Raw genomic sequence first — 16,304 nt, 5'->3', positions numbered from 1 at the left:
TTTTTTTTTTTTTTTGCTTGGCATATTTGTGGTCGACCAAGACAAGCCGAACTCAAAAGCTTGGGTTTCATATTCCAATGGAATAAAGGGAGCCACTGAAACACTTTGATGACTGCTACTTCTATTTAGTCAATATTTCTGGATACCATTCCAAAACCAAATAATCTCTTACTTACCCTAACCTGCCATCAGCAATGAGACCAGTAACACATTTAAATGAAATACCACCTCCCATTGTTACTGGCTTAGATGAGGAGTGAGATGAGTATGATGATGTTTTGTCTCCAGATGCAAAGTGATGAAGATTTGAAAAAGTTGTCTTCTAGTACCTCATCTCTCAGAGCTAAATGATTTAGTACGAGATTTTGATCTGCCAAAGGAAGCAACTGAGTCGCTTGGGTCTAGCCTCAGCGAGGAAAAACCTCCTTGCTCTAGCATCTAAATTTTCTCTTTATAGGCATCGTGAGAAGGATCTTATTCCATTCTTTGAAATTGATGATGACTTTGTCTATAGTGGGGATTATGAAAATCTTTTGAGAGCAATAGGTTGTGAGTATGATGCAGATGAGTGGAGGTTGTTCATTGACAACTCAAAAGCCAGCCTAAAATGCTATCCACTTTGGGATGGCAGCAATTACTGATTGGTCATTCTGTCCATTTAAAAGAAACCTCTGAAAACATGCAAATTGTGTTAAGGAAACTGAAATACAATGAAAAAAAAAGTCATTTGCATTTTGTAATAAAAGTGTATGTGACTGAATTTTTTATTGGTATCTCTGAACTCAGCATCATTGAATTAGGTTATCAAGTCAAGTCAAGTCAACTTTATTTGTCAATTCTGCCACATGTACAGGACATACACAGAATAGAAATTGCATTACTCTCAAACCCTAGTGATTAGAAAAATGCAAATAAAATAATTAAAAAGTAAAAATTTAAATAAATACAATACAATTTTACGTATAACAAAAAAAGCTATGCAATATACAATATTCAAGTAAGAAGGCATAGTGGTGCAAAATAGGCAAATAGTGCAAATGGAGATTTAGTAGTGTACGGTAAGAGATAGTGTAACAACAAAGTCTTATGAGGTCCAATGCTTAAGCAGTCCAATGCTTCACAAAGTGACTGGAGCAGGCCAGTGAGTGCGTCAGAGAGTGAGTGTGTGTGACAGAGTTCAGTGAGACCGTGGTGGAGAAGAGGGGAGAGGGGGGCAGAATCGGGAGGGAGTTTAGCTTCCTGACAGCCTGATGGATGAAGCTGTCCTTCAGTCTGCTGGTCCTGGCCTGGAGACTCCGCAGTCTCCTCCCTGACGGCAGCAGCTTGAAGAAGCTTTGCATTGGGTGCGTGGGATCAGCCGCTATGCAAAGGGCTTTTTTAGTGAGACGGGTGCTGTAAATGTCCTGGAGGGAGGGGAGAGAGACACCAATGATCCTCTCTGCAGCTCTCACTATGCGTTGGAGGGTTCTATGGCAGGACGCATTGCAGGCTCCAAACCACACAGTGATGCAGCTCGACAGGATGCTCTCGATGGTGCCTCTGTAGAAAGTGTACATGATGGGGGCTGGAGCTCCTGCTCTTCTTAGTTTGCGGAGAAAGAAGAGACGCTGCTGTGATTTCTTGGCCAGTGCTGTGGTGTTGTACGTCCAGGAGAGATCCTCTGTGATGTGCACACCCAAGAACTTGGTGCTGCTCACTCTCTCCACAGACGCTCCGTCAATGGTCAGAGGAGCATGTTGGGTGTGCATTCTCCTGAAGTCCACAACAATCTCCTTCGTCTTCTCCACATTCAGAGAGAGATTGTTGTCAGCACACCACGTGGCCAGGCGTCTCACCTCACTTCTGTAGTCGGTCTCATCCCTGTTGCTAATGAGACCCACCACCGTTGTGTCGTCCGCAAACTTGATGAAGAGGTTGGAGCTGTGTGATGGAGTGCAGTCATGGGTCAGCAGAGTGAAGAGGAGGGGGCTCAGCACACATCCCTGCGGGGCCCCCGTGTTTAAAATGATGGTGCTGGATGTATTACTGCCGACCCGTACTGCTTGAGGTCTTCCGGTGAGGAAATCCAACAGCCAGTTGCACAGTGAGGTGTTGAGCCCCAGCTGGACCAGTTTTTGAGTGAGCTGTTGGGGGATTATAGTGTTGAATGCTGAACTGAAGTCTATGAACAGCATTCGAACATATGAATCTTTTTTGTCCAGGTGTGTGAGTGCTGAGTGGAGTGGAGATGGCATCATCGGTTGAGCGATTGGGCCGATACGCAAACTGGAAGGGATCCAGGGAGGGGGGCAGGACAGTCCTGATGTGTTGCATGACTAGTCGTTCGAAGCACTTCATCAGGATGGGAGTAAGTGCAACAGGACGGTAGTCATTAAAGCAGGAGGGAGATGACTTTTTTGGAACCGGAATGATTGTGGTGGCTTTAAAACATGTGGGGACGACAGCCTGGATGAGTGATATGTTGAAGATGTCTGTGAAGACATCAGTGAGTTCCACTGCACAGTCTCTCAGTGCACGACCAGGAATGTTGTCAGGACCCGGAGCTTTACGTGCATTGATCCTGCTGAGGGATCTCCTCACGCTGTCCGGGGACAGAGTCATCACCTGGTCACCAGGAGGGGGTGGGGTCTTCTGTGCAGTGGTGCTGTTTCGGACTTCAAAGCGAGCAAAGAAAGTGTTCAGCTCGTTCAGCAGGGGGATAGTACTGTCACAAGTCTGTGGTGGGGGCTTGTAATCTGTGATGGTCTGAATGCCCCGCCACAGGCTCCGTGAGTCTCTGCTGTCTTTGAAGTGATGGGATATTTTCCTGGAGTACTGTCTCTTAGCCTCTCTGATGCCACGGGAAAGGTTGGCCCTAGCTGTCCTCAGGCTTGCCTCGTCTCCATCTCTGAAGGCAACATTCCGAGCTTTCAGCAGCCTGTAGACCTCTCCTGTCATCCATGGTTTTTGATTGGCCCGGACAGTTATGGTTTTCGTGACTGTTACATCCTCAATGCACTTGTTGATGTAGGCTGTAACAGTCTCTGCGTACTCCTGGAGGTCAGTGGTGTTGTTGTAGGTGGCAGCCTGCTTAAACATGTTCCAGTCTGTGGTGTTAAAGCAGTCCTGTAAAGCCTCTGAAGACCCTTCTGGCCACACTTGTATCTGCTTACGAACCGGTTTGGTGGCTTTAACGAGCGGTCTGTAAGCAGGCATTAGCATGACAGTGATGTGGTCTGAGGCGCCGAGGTGGGGGAGGGGAAAAGCTTTGTAAGCTCCTCTCAGATATTAACTACAGTGGTTTGCAAAAGTATTCGGCCCCCTTGAACTTTCCCACATTTTGTCACATTACAGTCACAAACATGAATCCATTTTATTGGAATTCCTCGTTAAAGACCAATACAAACTGGTGTACACGTGAGAAGTGGAACGAAAATCATACATGATTCCAAACATTTTTTACAAATAAATAACTGCAAAGTGGGGTGTGCGTAATTATTCAGCCCCCTGAGTCAATACTTTGTAGAACCACCTTTTGCTGCATACAGTCTTTTAGGGTATGTCTCTACCAGCTTTGCAGATCTACAGACTGAAATCCTTGCCCATTCTTCTTTGCAAAACAGCTCCAGCTCAGTCAGATTAGATGGACAGCGTTTGTGAACAGCAGTTTTCAGATCTTGCCACAGATTCTCGATTGGATTTAGATCTGGACTTTGACTGGGCCATTCTAACACATGGATATGTTTTGTTTTAAACCATTCCATTGTTGCCCTGGCTTTATGTTTAGGGTCGTTGCCCTGCTGGAAAGTGAAACTCCGCCCCAGTCTCAAGTCTTTTGCAGACTCCAAGAGGTTTTCTTCCAAGATCGCCCTGTATTTGGCTCCATCCATCTTCCCATCAACTCTGACCAGCTTCCCTGTCCCTGCTGAAGAGAAGCACCCCCAGAGCATGATGCTGCCACCACCATATTTGACAGTGGGGATGGTGTGTTCAGAGTGATGTGCAGTGTTAGTTTTCCGCCACACATAGCGTTTTGCATTTAGACCAAAAAGTTCCATTTTGGTCTCATCTGACCAGAGCACCTTCTTGCACATGTTTGCTGTGTTCCCCACGTGGCTTGTAGCAAACTGCAAACGGGACTGCTTATGGTTTTCTGTTAACAATGGCTTTCTTCTTGTCACTCTTCCATAAAGGCCAACTTTGTGCAGTGCACGACTAATAGTTGTCCTATGGACAGATTCCCCCACCTGAGCTGTAGATCTCTGCAGCTCGTCCAGAGTCACCATGGGCCCCTTGGCTGCATTTCTGATCAGCGCTCTCCTTGTTCGGCCTGTGAGTTTAGGTGGACGGCCTTGTCTTGGTAGGTTTACAGTTGTGCCATACTCCTTCCATTTCTGAATGATTGCTTGAACAGTGCTCCGTGGGATGTTCAAGGCTTGGGAAATCTTTTTGTAGCCTAAGCCTGCTTTAAATTTCTCAATAACTTTATCCCTGAGCTGTCTGGTGTGTTCTTTGGACTTCATGGTGTTGTTGCTCCCAATATTCTCTTAGACAACCTCTGAGGCCGTCACAGAGCAGCTGCATTTGTACTGACATTAGATTACACACAGGTGCACTCTATTTAGTCATTAGCACTCATCAGGCAATGTCTATGGGCAACTGACTGCACTCAGACCAAAGGGGGCTGAATAATTACGCACACCCCACTTTGCAGTTATTTATTTGTAAAAAATGTTTGGAATCATGTATGATTTTCGTTCCACTTCTCACCTGTACACCACTTTGTGTTGGTCTTTCACGTGGAATTCCAATAAAATTGATTCATGTTTGTGACTGTAATGTGACAAAATGTGGAAAGGTTCAAGGGGGCCGAATACTTTTGCAAGCCACTGTATTTTCTGGAAAACAGAAGATAGTTTATTTTAAGATGAAGGGAGGTGTAATCATAAATCTGACCTCACTGACCTCAGAGGCTAGAATATGAGGCTTACTTAAAAGTTTCACTCACCAAACAAAGAAAGAATTAAATAAATAACAATAGGAGAGGAAGACCAATAAGAAGAGAGTTACAGTAGTCAGTGTTGGACATAACCAAGGTGTGAGCAAGGATGGCAATGGGGAGTGAAAAACTGTTACATTTAGACAAGTTGGATTTGATGCCAATGAGGAGAACTACCGTTTTATCGATAAGGCTATTTGAGAAGATGAGAGCAGGTGTGATAGTGGTAGTAGGTTTAGTAGACAGGTAGAGCTGGATACCATCAGCACAACAATGGAAAGTAAGAATTAATTTATCTATGACATGACCAAGATAAAGTATATAGATGATAAATAAAAGAGGCCCCAGGGCAGATCCCTGGGGCACTCCAGGAGTAATTAGAATTGAGCGGGTTTTGAAATTTGAGTTAAATGAATTGAGTGCAGCTGAAGAGATACGATTTCTGCCTGCGAAGTAGTGTTCAAGACCACAGAGTGGAAACGCAAGATCACTACTCAGTGTAAGGTTTATGCCACAGCTGCAATTAACAGTACTGGTAATTACTAAAATAATTTTTTTTATGTTTCTGTAATGGTTAACCCATCATATGCCCAAGCACTTTAATCAAAATCATATTATGATATGATATATTGTGATATGTAATTATTATTGTTATCCCCTAATTGTTATCTACTATTTTTTCAAATATAGTGTTTTTTTAAAAGAAAAAAACAGTAAAGCACATTATTATGTTTTGATTAAGATGCCATATTAGTTATTTATTTACAGTGATGAACAGAAAAAACATGTTTTAGTGTTTGACTGTTATGCTTGATTCATTTCTGACTCACAAGTTTGAACTTTCCTAATAAATAATATCACTTTTAGTTTTTATAGATTTCTAGTTTTTCTATAGTTTTCCTATATTTTATTTCTATATTTTTCTTCTGTCTTGTTTTTATGGCAGGTGGTTAAATTTGTTAAGCACTGTAAGTGTCAGTAATACATTGATTAAATATTTTGTCTCATCACCACCCCGCCATGCTGTATAATTTTTGGGTCACATTTAGTGTACTTATGCAATGTTCAATTGGAAATCTTTTTTTTTTTTTTTTTTTTTTTTTTTAACTGTACCACTAATTGTAAATTTTTCCAGCATCAGCTTGATGTTTAAAATGTAAATGTTATGACAGTTTGTTGATTTCATGTTTATGTCTTGTAAGCACATTAATTCAAAGTGCTGCACAAATATTTGTCGATGTTACACATATTTAATACTGGAGAGTTAATCACATTCTGGAGCCTTGCACAGTTTATATTTACCTACATGTCGCTCAGTTGAAGCGCTCGTCTTAATCGTCTTAGCAGAAATTAAGGACTGCATGTGTTGCCCAAGGACACATCAGTAATCTGCAGGGCTACTGAATGCATTGGTTGCTCATGGATAAAATCTCTTGGACCTCTGTTATGAATTGCAGAATCCCACTGATGAGAATAAAGCACTCTCACAGGCTATGGTATATTGTAATTAGGTTTATTTTGGGCTCACATAAAATATAGAGGGCCCACAGAGGTCATCTCACGATGACAACACTGATGCTTTGACAAGTGCTGTTAGGAAAATAAACAATGCCACAGGAAAGGATTTTAAATATAGCTAAATTCATTTCTACTGAAAGAGGTGGACACAGTTCAGACCAGCATGGTTTAAAGCTGTATTATACTTTTACTAGCTGTTATAAAGATCGCTGTTGCTGTGGGGTGTTTTCAGCAGCATTTTTCACTTCATATAAGACACTGCATGCTCATACAGCAGTGTCTTGTCAACTACAAAGTAGCCCTGTCCTAAAGTACCCTGCTTTATTGCTGATTTTAATCTAGATGTAACCATTTGTTAAAAACAAGACATGTTTATTAAATGAACCATTAAATTAGAGTTTGACACAAAAACTCATAAGAAAATGTGTTTACTTAGGTCAAAAATCAAGGGAGTACTAAGATGATTTATTATACATATAGACTTCTTTTTACAGCCACAGGTATCAGACCTTACTAAGTTAAAGCAAATGTGGAAGGTGTTTGATGCGCCGATCTGTTATAAATGCACATAATAAGCTAGTTTATAACTTCGCTACACATGGGAATGTTTGGAGGATCCACTTCAGCAGATATATCCAGTGTGCTATCAATTCCTTCAATTTCTGTTATTTCTGTTTTTTCCATCTGTTTTGTGAAGCACTTTTACAATTCATGATCAACTAAATTGTACAAGCTAGAGCTTATCTCAGCTATCATTGGGCGATAGGTAAGGTATGCTCTGGACATGTCGCCGGTTTCACAAGGCTTAGACCAAGAAGCATCATTCATGCTCACATTCACGCTCACTTAACCTAACATGCATGTCTTAGGACTATGGGAAGAGGGAGAACCCACACAGGCACAAGGAGAGAACATAGAAACTCCCTAGCCCTAGCCAGCGGGTTTGAAGCAAGAACCATCTTGCTGTGAAGCAAAGGTACTAAACCAGTGCAACCCATGTCACTTCTATCGTGTATCTTGTTTGGATTTGGTATGGTTAAAAAAGTAAACACGATCCCACCTCTTTGTATTGATGTGCTCGTTTTCACCAAGACATACTGTAATACATGCAAAATAATGGACGCTACACGTCTTCAAAAACAGAGCAGAAGAATACTGATTGAAAAGAGAACATAACTAGGGTGGGTTTTAATTACAGTCATCACGTTTGTAGCACACGGGATTAATGATATCTTCGCTGTGACTAATTGAGCCTGTTTTGGCCTGAACATGTGATGAAGACAATAGCTTCAATTCTCCTCACAAAGCAGCAACCAGTTGAGTGTCTGATGGCTTGGGCTTTGAGCAGACCTGTCTGACACAGACATCAATGAGGTCGGTCTTCTGAGGCTAAGCACAGGCATAATAATTAATCTTCTTTGACATCATCATCCTCAGAGTCACCTAGCAACTGTCCACCTGCATTAACAAGAGCACAATAGAGGCCTGTCATGGACTGCCTGAAGTGGGGGTGTTCAGTGGTTGGAATCCAAATGCCTCCATGTAGGAACAGTAGGAATGTACCGGAGGCTAAAATAACATGATCAACACTTGCTTTTTTGGGTTTTTTAAAAAAAAAAAACTTGTCAAACAACATTTTATAGATTGTTGGATTGGAAACGTAATAGAATTTCAAAATATATTTGGGACAGGCTTTTTCAAGACACACATTAATTAACACATCTCTGGTGAGATTTTGATGTTAGCTCAAATTGTTTGCATCTTAATTATCACTGTGGGTCTGAACCTCACACTCATTTATTTATATTACACCATAAGTGAGAATAAAAGGGAAAGAAGCATGAATATTCATTCACCTGTTCTTCTTTTATGTGTTCTACACCTCTTCTATCTTTTTTTAGTCCCGTACCACTGCACAGCAATTATTTTTAGCGGGAGAAATGGAGGAAGAGGTGAGAAGGTTACAATCATTTATTTGTTTTCGGTCTTGTGTAAGCAAATCCATCTTCTCGAAAGAAAATTAAAGTGAAGGCAGGATTTAAATAACTTTCATTAAATGTTGATGGGCTCGATTAGCTCAACCAAACACCTAACTAGATAAAGACACCAGTAATGTCAACATTTTTTAAAGCAGTCTACACACTAAAAAGACAAAAGTGTGTGCACCCAGGAACTCACACACATACTCAGATGCCAAAAAGTCAGCTTGTATGACAGCATAGTCCAACCAGTATTTTTCCGCCTCAGTAACAGGTATGATTAAGTTCTCAAATGAAAAATGCTGCATTTTTAGTTTCCATATTATGAACTGCTACTTGCTGTCTCTCTCTCTCTCTCCCACACACACAGATTTAAGCCTAACAGCAGTCATCTGCAGTAGAAAAGAGACCAAGCTGCCTATCAGTCGATGACTGGAAATTGCAAATGGCAGCGTGTTCAGGTAAAATACTGTGAGTGAGTTCCTCAACGTGTTTACTCCTGGAAAATTGGGGAATAACAGGCTGTCATATGGTGACACATCAGCCTTTGTTAAAGAAATTACTTTGCCCAGCTCTCTGATGCTCGGCCTCCTGGACAAATTGTCCATTTGGCGAGTGCAGACTAAATGGAACTGCGTCTTCGGCATGCTGCTCTACCGAAGCACAAAGAACCCGGGGCAGATAGGAATCCAATTATCCAAAGCAAATAATGGATGTCTCATTTAAGATGTGCAGCAGTTGCGACAGTAATGGCAATGCCACAATTTTCCTGAAGCCAACCTCTATCAATTGCATCATCTGCTGTTTAACACTAAGTCATCTACAGCCATACAGCCGACTACAAGCTGTCAAACGTCACATAACATAATAAATCTTTTCATGGCACAGGAAACATGGTCTCAAAGATGGAGTGTTTACTCACATGGTGCTTAGGTGCGGGTTCTGAGCAAACGCTCGAGGCTGGATAGACTTCAGGTTACAATTCATGATAGTTCTGAAATGAAAAGAGATCAAATACAGATCAGACTGTGTGGAAACCTGCGAAAAAAGACATTTGTTTTTTCCTAGTATGCTCACATGCGACTGTATGCAGTCCATTTCAAGTCATTTTGCATGTTTGTTTTACCATTGCAGTGCACTGTAACAAGAAGGGTTCTAGCTTTTCCAGTTTTTCATATTTAAACATTTATCTGTATTCTGGCACACCCCGCAGAGCTGACAGCCAAATGAAAATTCACTTTGATGCGCCATTTGATGAAAGATTTGTGAATTTGTGTGTCTTTACTTTGAAATGACTGAAACCTCTGGTTAGAACATGCATTCCCTCCTTGTGTTAACAGTCAAATTAAACTAATACTCATTTTGCTGCGGACCCAGTGGATTCTTCACGACGACTCCAAGAATTCCCAGCGTCCCAGTTTGGAAACCACTGTTCTGGGCTACAATGGTAATGACTTCTAATCTTGTGATCACAGATGTCTCTTTCCAAAGACGTCACTGACGTCTTCAGTGAGCGCCTCATAACGCTGTGTGCTGATTACATCCAGCTGTTGGCGCCAATTACCTTCTACAAGCTTGATCATGCCTCTGTGGTGTTTGGCGAGGATGCGGTGATTCATTGCCCACAAGTTCCCAAAGAGGGGCTCTGGGACCTCAAAGGGTCCTTCAAAGAGTTTAGGGGAATTCCTTACAAATAGATTCCCTCACAAAAAATGAACAGCAATATTTCGACTTCTATTTCATATCCATTAAATTAGCACAACCATATACACAGATGACTGTACTGCTTTTGCTTTTGTTCTCCCAGCAGTAATGACTGGAGCAAAGGCATTTATACTCAACACAATTATCTCCTTAAACAGCAGTGAATTAAATGGAGACATTACAGGTGAATGGGGTAAACATTTACCTAATGGATATCACCAGGAAACTTCCCCAGTCGATTGCTTAGGTGAAAATGATGTTTTGTATTAAATACATTCAGAAAAGAATCTATGTTTAAATATGCAAACAAGATATTATCTAAAACTGATTACATATTTCTTGCAGAATGGAAATCTGTAAATGAGATAAAGTTTGATCTAAAGGTTTCTACAAAGTAAATTTTGGGGTGTCACTATCAAAAGGCAGAAAAAGCAGATTTTCACCATGTAACTAGACATACATTTAACATTAATTTAATAATATCTCCATTAACCTGCATACACAGAAATACAACTGGAAAGCTGGGTTTGCACGTGTGTCACTGAAGTGGTGATTTGTGGCTCAAAGTATGAAGAAAATAATTTTGAGATAGTATGATCGAAAATTATGGAACACAAAAAATTTCACATATTTTTAAGGGGAAAAACCCACAATTTTCCAGCGAATCTTTCACCAAAGATATAGTAAATGGACTGGCACTCGTATAGCACTTTTCTACTCTCACTGAGCACTCAGAGCACTTTTTACTACGAGCCACATTCACCTGTTCAGTGCTTTATTCTATGCCTTTGAGTAGTGAATGTGGATGGGAAGAAAACATCCAAAGTAACCAGTGTAATCTAAAGCATGTGTGTCCCCTTAATGTTTGCTAGATTTGAAATTTTCAGCTTTCAGCACACTAAAACATTTCATTACATGAAAAATAATGCCGCAGGATCATTTTTGTTTTCATTTATTATATTTTTTATTTTATTTTATCACTTAATTAAATAAAACCAAACTAAATGAAAGGCAGTAAGAGCTGACCAAAACATTTAACCTATATGGGCAAGAGTACTGGACCACCTCGACATTACACCAGCAGAAGCTGCTCAGCCAAAGAAACCTATACCATGAAGTTCTCAGCACACACATTTTTTTGCTGATGTTTATGGCAGAGGAGATCTGTAAGTACAGCGTTAGTTACTTTTTCACACTATTCACTTCAGTAAACAGCAACCCCATTGTGTAACTTTATGTGGCTTTGTGGCTTAGTTAGGTGTTTCCTAAATGCATCCACTTTACAAAATTACTACTTACAACCTATTGTGTAATAGGGGAAGACATTTCACAAACAGACTTGGTGCAATGATGGCATTACAGTACTACGCTTGAATTCATTAAGCTCTTTAGAATGATCCATTCTTTCACAAAGCCTTAAGCAGACTGCATAGCTAAGTGCTGGATTTTGTATACTTGTGGCAATGGGACTGATGTCACCTGAATTAAAAAATTAAAAAGCATGCTTTTTTTTCCATGAAGTGTATAAATTATGGGTGCTTTAAACCTATCTTGAACATGTAACTGTCAACAACGCTTCCTTTGTGACATTGATGAGGCAGCAAGAAATCTACTGTAAGGTGTAGATGCCTGTGGAAGATGCAAAGTAACAACTGCATTTGCAGAGTCTGGTAAATGCAGTAAACATTACACCAGTGCTGTTTTTATCATATTTGCTACATTGCAGAATAATCCGGATTATACTGAGGCTAACACTATGGTAGCTAAATAATGAAAAAGTGCAAACAAAGTAAAGCATGGTTTATTTTTCAGATTCTTCCTGATTCTTTTCAGATTCTATTGACAGCATCTTAACCAGCATCATTAACTCATCACCTGAAATGATTTTCAATATAAAGCGAGTCTTGTTAAAAGTTAAATGGTGAAGTTTCTTCAGTTTATGGTGTGCTGACAATGTGTCGGCATACAGCCAATAACTGCATTCAGACACTTTACTAATCCATATTACATCCAACACCTGAACTTAGTGAAAGCAAACAGACTATTATTATGTAATGTCAATATACAGTGGGGCAAAAAAGTATTTAGTCAGCCACCGATTGTGCAAGCTCCCCCACCTAAAATGATGACAGAGGTCAGTAATTTGCACCAGAGGTACACTTCAACTGTGAGAGACAGAATGTGAAAAAAAAAATATCCATGAATCCACATGGTAGGATTTGTAAAGAATTTATTCGTAAATCAGGGTGGAAAACGAGTACCGTAATTGTCGGGCTATAAGCCGCTACTTTTTGCACAAGCTTTGAACCCTGCGGCTTTTAGTCAGGTGCGGCTTTTCTATGGATTGTCCATGATTTTTGTCATATCGTAAGACGATTTGTTTTGTTTGTTCCGCTGTTGTACGGCACTACGTTGCCTGGCGGAAGGGCATGTGATCAGACACACAGTATCTGGGTTCAAGAGTGGTATGTTGGTCACGTGTCCATCCGCCAGGCAACATAGTGCCGTACAAGTAGCGCGAAAAACAAACTTCAAATTAACGCTACGCGTTCAGCGGGAGTCGTGGATGACGAGCGGCGATAAACTTGCGAAAAGCAAGTTATGCTCAACTCCACCGGTGGAACCTGACAGCGTGGAAAAGTGTGAAAACATCCACGATCACCAACGGATTTTGAAGGGCTGCACTGCTGCATGATGGAGAGGAGGACACCGCCACGGCCCTTCTGAGGGTGTTTGACTCTGACACTGACAACGAGGATTTCTTTGGTTTTGTAAGTGACAACGAAGGAAAGGAGCTGAGAGTGGATGACGTAGCCATCCTGAGCCTGTTCGTATCCGACACTGGAGAAGAGGACTTTGGTGGTTTTAGTGCGCAGGAAGATGGTGGTGAATGACTGACTTTTCTTCTTGTTAAAGCCGTGTCACTGCACCTGAGCCTAAAAGGTAGTCTGAATCTATTTTTCTGGTGTGCTGTAGGTTATTGTTATGTACTACATTCGTTACTCATTTATGAAGCACAGTACATGTTTCGTACTTGTAATTACCGCTACTTGTACATATACCTAAAAAGTTATGCAAATATGTACCCATAACTTGTTTTTCAAAATATTAATAAAAGGGGTGTGTCTCCAAACAGCCATCTCTTTCCTGACAATTCCCTTTGTGCACATTCTCTTACATATGATAAGTCAACATTGAAACACCTGCGGCTTTTGGTCAGGTGCGGCTAATGTATGTACAAAACAGGATTTTCCCCTGATTTTAGCTTGTGCGGCTAATATTCAGGTGCGCTTTGTAGTCCGGGAAATACGGTATTTGGTCAATAACAAAAATACAACTCAATACTTTGTAACATAACCTTTGTTGACAATAACAGAGGTCAAACGTTTACTATCCGGTTGTTCAGTCTGACGTCACTAGCCGTGTCTGGGTCTAAACTCCGCTGCAGGTCCATATATCAAACGATCACTATGGCATTACTGAGAGTTGAAAAACTGTCTAAAGTCTTTCATCTTTAATAAAATGATCAGTGTTCTGCTCTACCAGGTGTAACAATTGAGTTTAACATCCAGGCATCCATGAAAACCGAATTTATGACATTTAACGGAGTTAGAAGTTAGCAGGGAGTTAGCTCGCTAGCTTCTATCTAAATACAATATAGCATGTCCTGACTGCGGGGTTTTGGAAACAAATTCAAACGTACAGCTCTGCTATCACTTCCAGCATAAATGAAGACAGAAAACTAAACAGCAGTGCCGTTTGTAGGGTTACTGAAGTTGGGCTAGCTGGTATATAATGATGTGCTACGAGTCCAAATTTAAGACTTTTAGGTCAAAACCATCAGGTCCTTCCCACCATGAAGCATAGGAGCTCAACTGAGATAGTCTGAGGTGAGGTGGACTGGAGATTAAAAAGCAGCCAACAACAGATTTGCATATGTGGGCAGAAAAATAACACAGGTGAGCTCACGAGGCTGGTTAACAAAATGAAAAGTTGGCAGAAGGCTTCTATAAAGTATTTTGACGTCAGCCTTTCAAAAAAGTTCACCCACTCAGCTGCACTAAATATAAAATTACATTATTTGGATAATATTCTGCCCTCACAACATTTAATAACACTTAAAAACATAGCTGCTGCTGTGGAGAGTGAATTGTTTCGAACAAATCCTCAACATAAGACAGCAGAAAGATTACGTTAAAATCCACAATACTTGTTTTTCCTTTGTATGATATTTGTCGTACCTGTAAGATAAGCTTGTTTCTGAAGTGTGGTTTCTTTGAAATATGGTGTGCATTGGTTCGATAGGGACATTTTGTACAGTACGTGCAAAATGAATAGCACTCATTTGTTAATGCTGCTTTCATTTTGAAGACCACTTTGGGTTTGTTAGTGAATAGTCAGGCATCTATAAAATGTTTTGTTTGTTTTGGCAGGAAATTAGCTCCATATACGAGAAGTACTTGCTAAAAGCTACAGTTCCTGCTGTTTCAGAAATTATTGAATAATGAATGTCAAAAGCCTTATAAAGTAAATGAATCCAGTCAATTACACGAAACTACAGTGTTCACTGTGCTACAACAAAACTCATTTCAGTTATTTTAATCTACTCTGTAGTCTACTTTTAGTTTATTTATAGGTAAGTAAATGTAAGAATATAAATGTATATATATTGAATATAACTGTGCTGAGGAATTCAAGCAGCTTCCTGTGCTTTAGACAGAGAAGTTTTTTTTTTCATTTTATTCAAATAAAGATGGTGATGATGAGGTCACATGCAAAATAAGATGATGGAAGGTATGCCATAGTGACTTTTTCCCTTCTTATCCCGCACACCATTAACAGCCCCTTAAGGCAGCATCGCGACAGCTTTCCCTGTGAAGACTCAACTCCAGGTGGGGAGGAGCCAGTGTCCCTAGACAAGGCAGCAGGAGAGAAGCAGTGGTAATGAGAAAAATGCTAATTTAGCCGTGGAGATATTGCACTTGGCCTCCCTGATAAGGGATCAAGGGGATCAGGGGAGAGGCCAGCTCTGACTTTGGAGGGCAAAGGAGAATGTGATTCTCTGTAGAGTGGGGGGAAAAATGAAGAGGAATAGGAGGCTGGGGAGTGGAAGAGGTGAGAGAAATTAAAGGATGTGGCCTCATAGTGCATGGTTGCAAAGCAGGAAAAGAGCGTAACATTGCTTTAATATGTGAAGAGATGAGAATAAAAAAAACCCACAATGCTACAGCAGGGACTCCTAATTCAATTTTCCCTGCTGCTTTTTAGCATTATTTGATCAGTGGCTAAGCAAAGCGAAGGGGATGTTCCACCAGCGTGTGACTGTCAAGAATTAAAAGCTTGTTTAAGCATCAGCTAGTGTTAGGATACGGAAGACACCCCTCACCCATGCTTCTCTCTAACACTCTGCCCCCAAAGAAGTATGTGACATTTAATCCAGATGCTGCAACTTGGGATCTGAGGTGAATTACTGCACTGATCGCTAGGAGGAAACCGCGGCCTCTCTGCAGTAGCAGGCGGGCAACCTGATGGAAAACAGGGATTAACAGTGGTACAGTTTCTACTGTGCTTTTCCAGATCTGCAACACAGCAGGACTAAAATACATTGAAGTGTCTCTCACCCCACTGTCACAACCACCACCACAGATAACAGCATCAACACTCACAGCTTCTGTAGTCCAGTGTAGAGCTCCATATCGACGTCTCTCAGAGTCTGCAATCCTGTCCAGTTCTCTATATGTCTGTAAACAGTGAGAAAGAGAATTGTAAATGAGATATTCCGGTTCATCCTAGAAGAAAAGAAAAACAAACCAGGACACATGACAGAAGAAAACTTTTTTTTTTATAGTCGCAAGTTGCAAATTAACAAGCTGTGTATTGTCAAAAGTTTTCTGAATCCATATTCATTTAAACTGCAATTATTGGAACAGTTCTGACAGAGCGCTCTCTGCTGCCCTCTGATAGATTTAATTGCCAGGAGGCAGCTTCTGAACCTTAATCTCTGCGAGGGGAAGTGTGAGGGGGACACAGCAAATAAACACAGCAGATGACTTTACTTCTGCTAATACTATCACAGTCCCAGGGGATGTCTATGTGGTGGGATAAAAGGAGAAGCTGGTGGCTTT

The 16,304-nt window shown here is 40.9% G+C and overlaps 1 protein-coding gene across 3 annotated transcripts in view; it reads right to left on the bottom strand.

Annotated features, from left to right (window-relative positions):
- ntrk3b (neurotrophic tyrosine kinase, receptor, type 3b) overlaps positions 1 to 16,304 on the bottom strand; it is a 229,631-nt gene that overhangs the window by 174,105 nt on the left and 39,222 nt on the right. For all 3 annotated transcript variants that reach the window (XM_086311146.1, XM_086311226.1, XM_086311314.1), the window contains exons 2-3: positions 15,846 to 15,920; positions 9,398 to 9,469 (exon numbers count right to left, since the gene is read on the bottom strand). In XM_086311146.1, coding sequence (XP_086167272.1) covers positions 9,398 to 9,469; positions 15,846 to 15,920 — 147 coding nt within the window. The remainder of the gene's footprint in view (positions 1 to 9,397; positions 9,470 to 15,845; positions 15,921 to 16,304) is intronic.

Source organism: Aulonocara sp. 'chitande type north' Nkhata Bay, linkage group LG1, assembly GCF_057382095.1.
Source record: "Aulonocara sp. 'chitande type north' Nkhata Bay isolate Kocher_YH1m ecotype deep benthic linkage group LG1, A_spYH_male_GT1.1, whole genome shotgun sequence".
Classification (NCBI taxonomy): Eukaryota; Metazoa; Chordata; class Actinopteri; order Cichliformes; family Cichlidae; genus Aulonocara; species Aulonocara sp. 'chitande type north' Nkhata Bay.
Note: the sequence above shows the minus strand (reverse complement) of the source record. Positions and strands in the feature narration are given on the sequence as shown.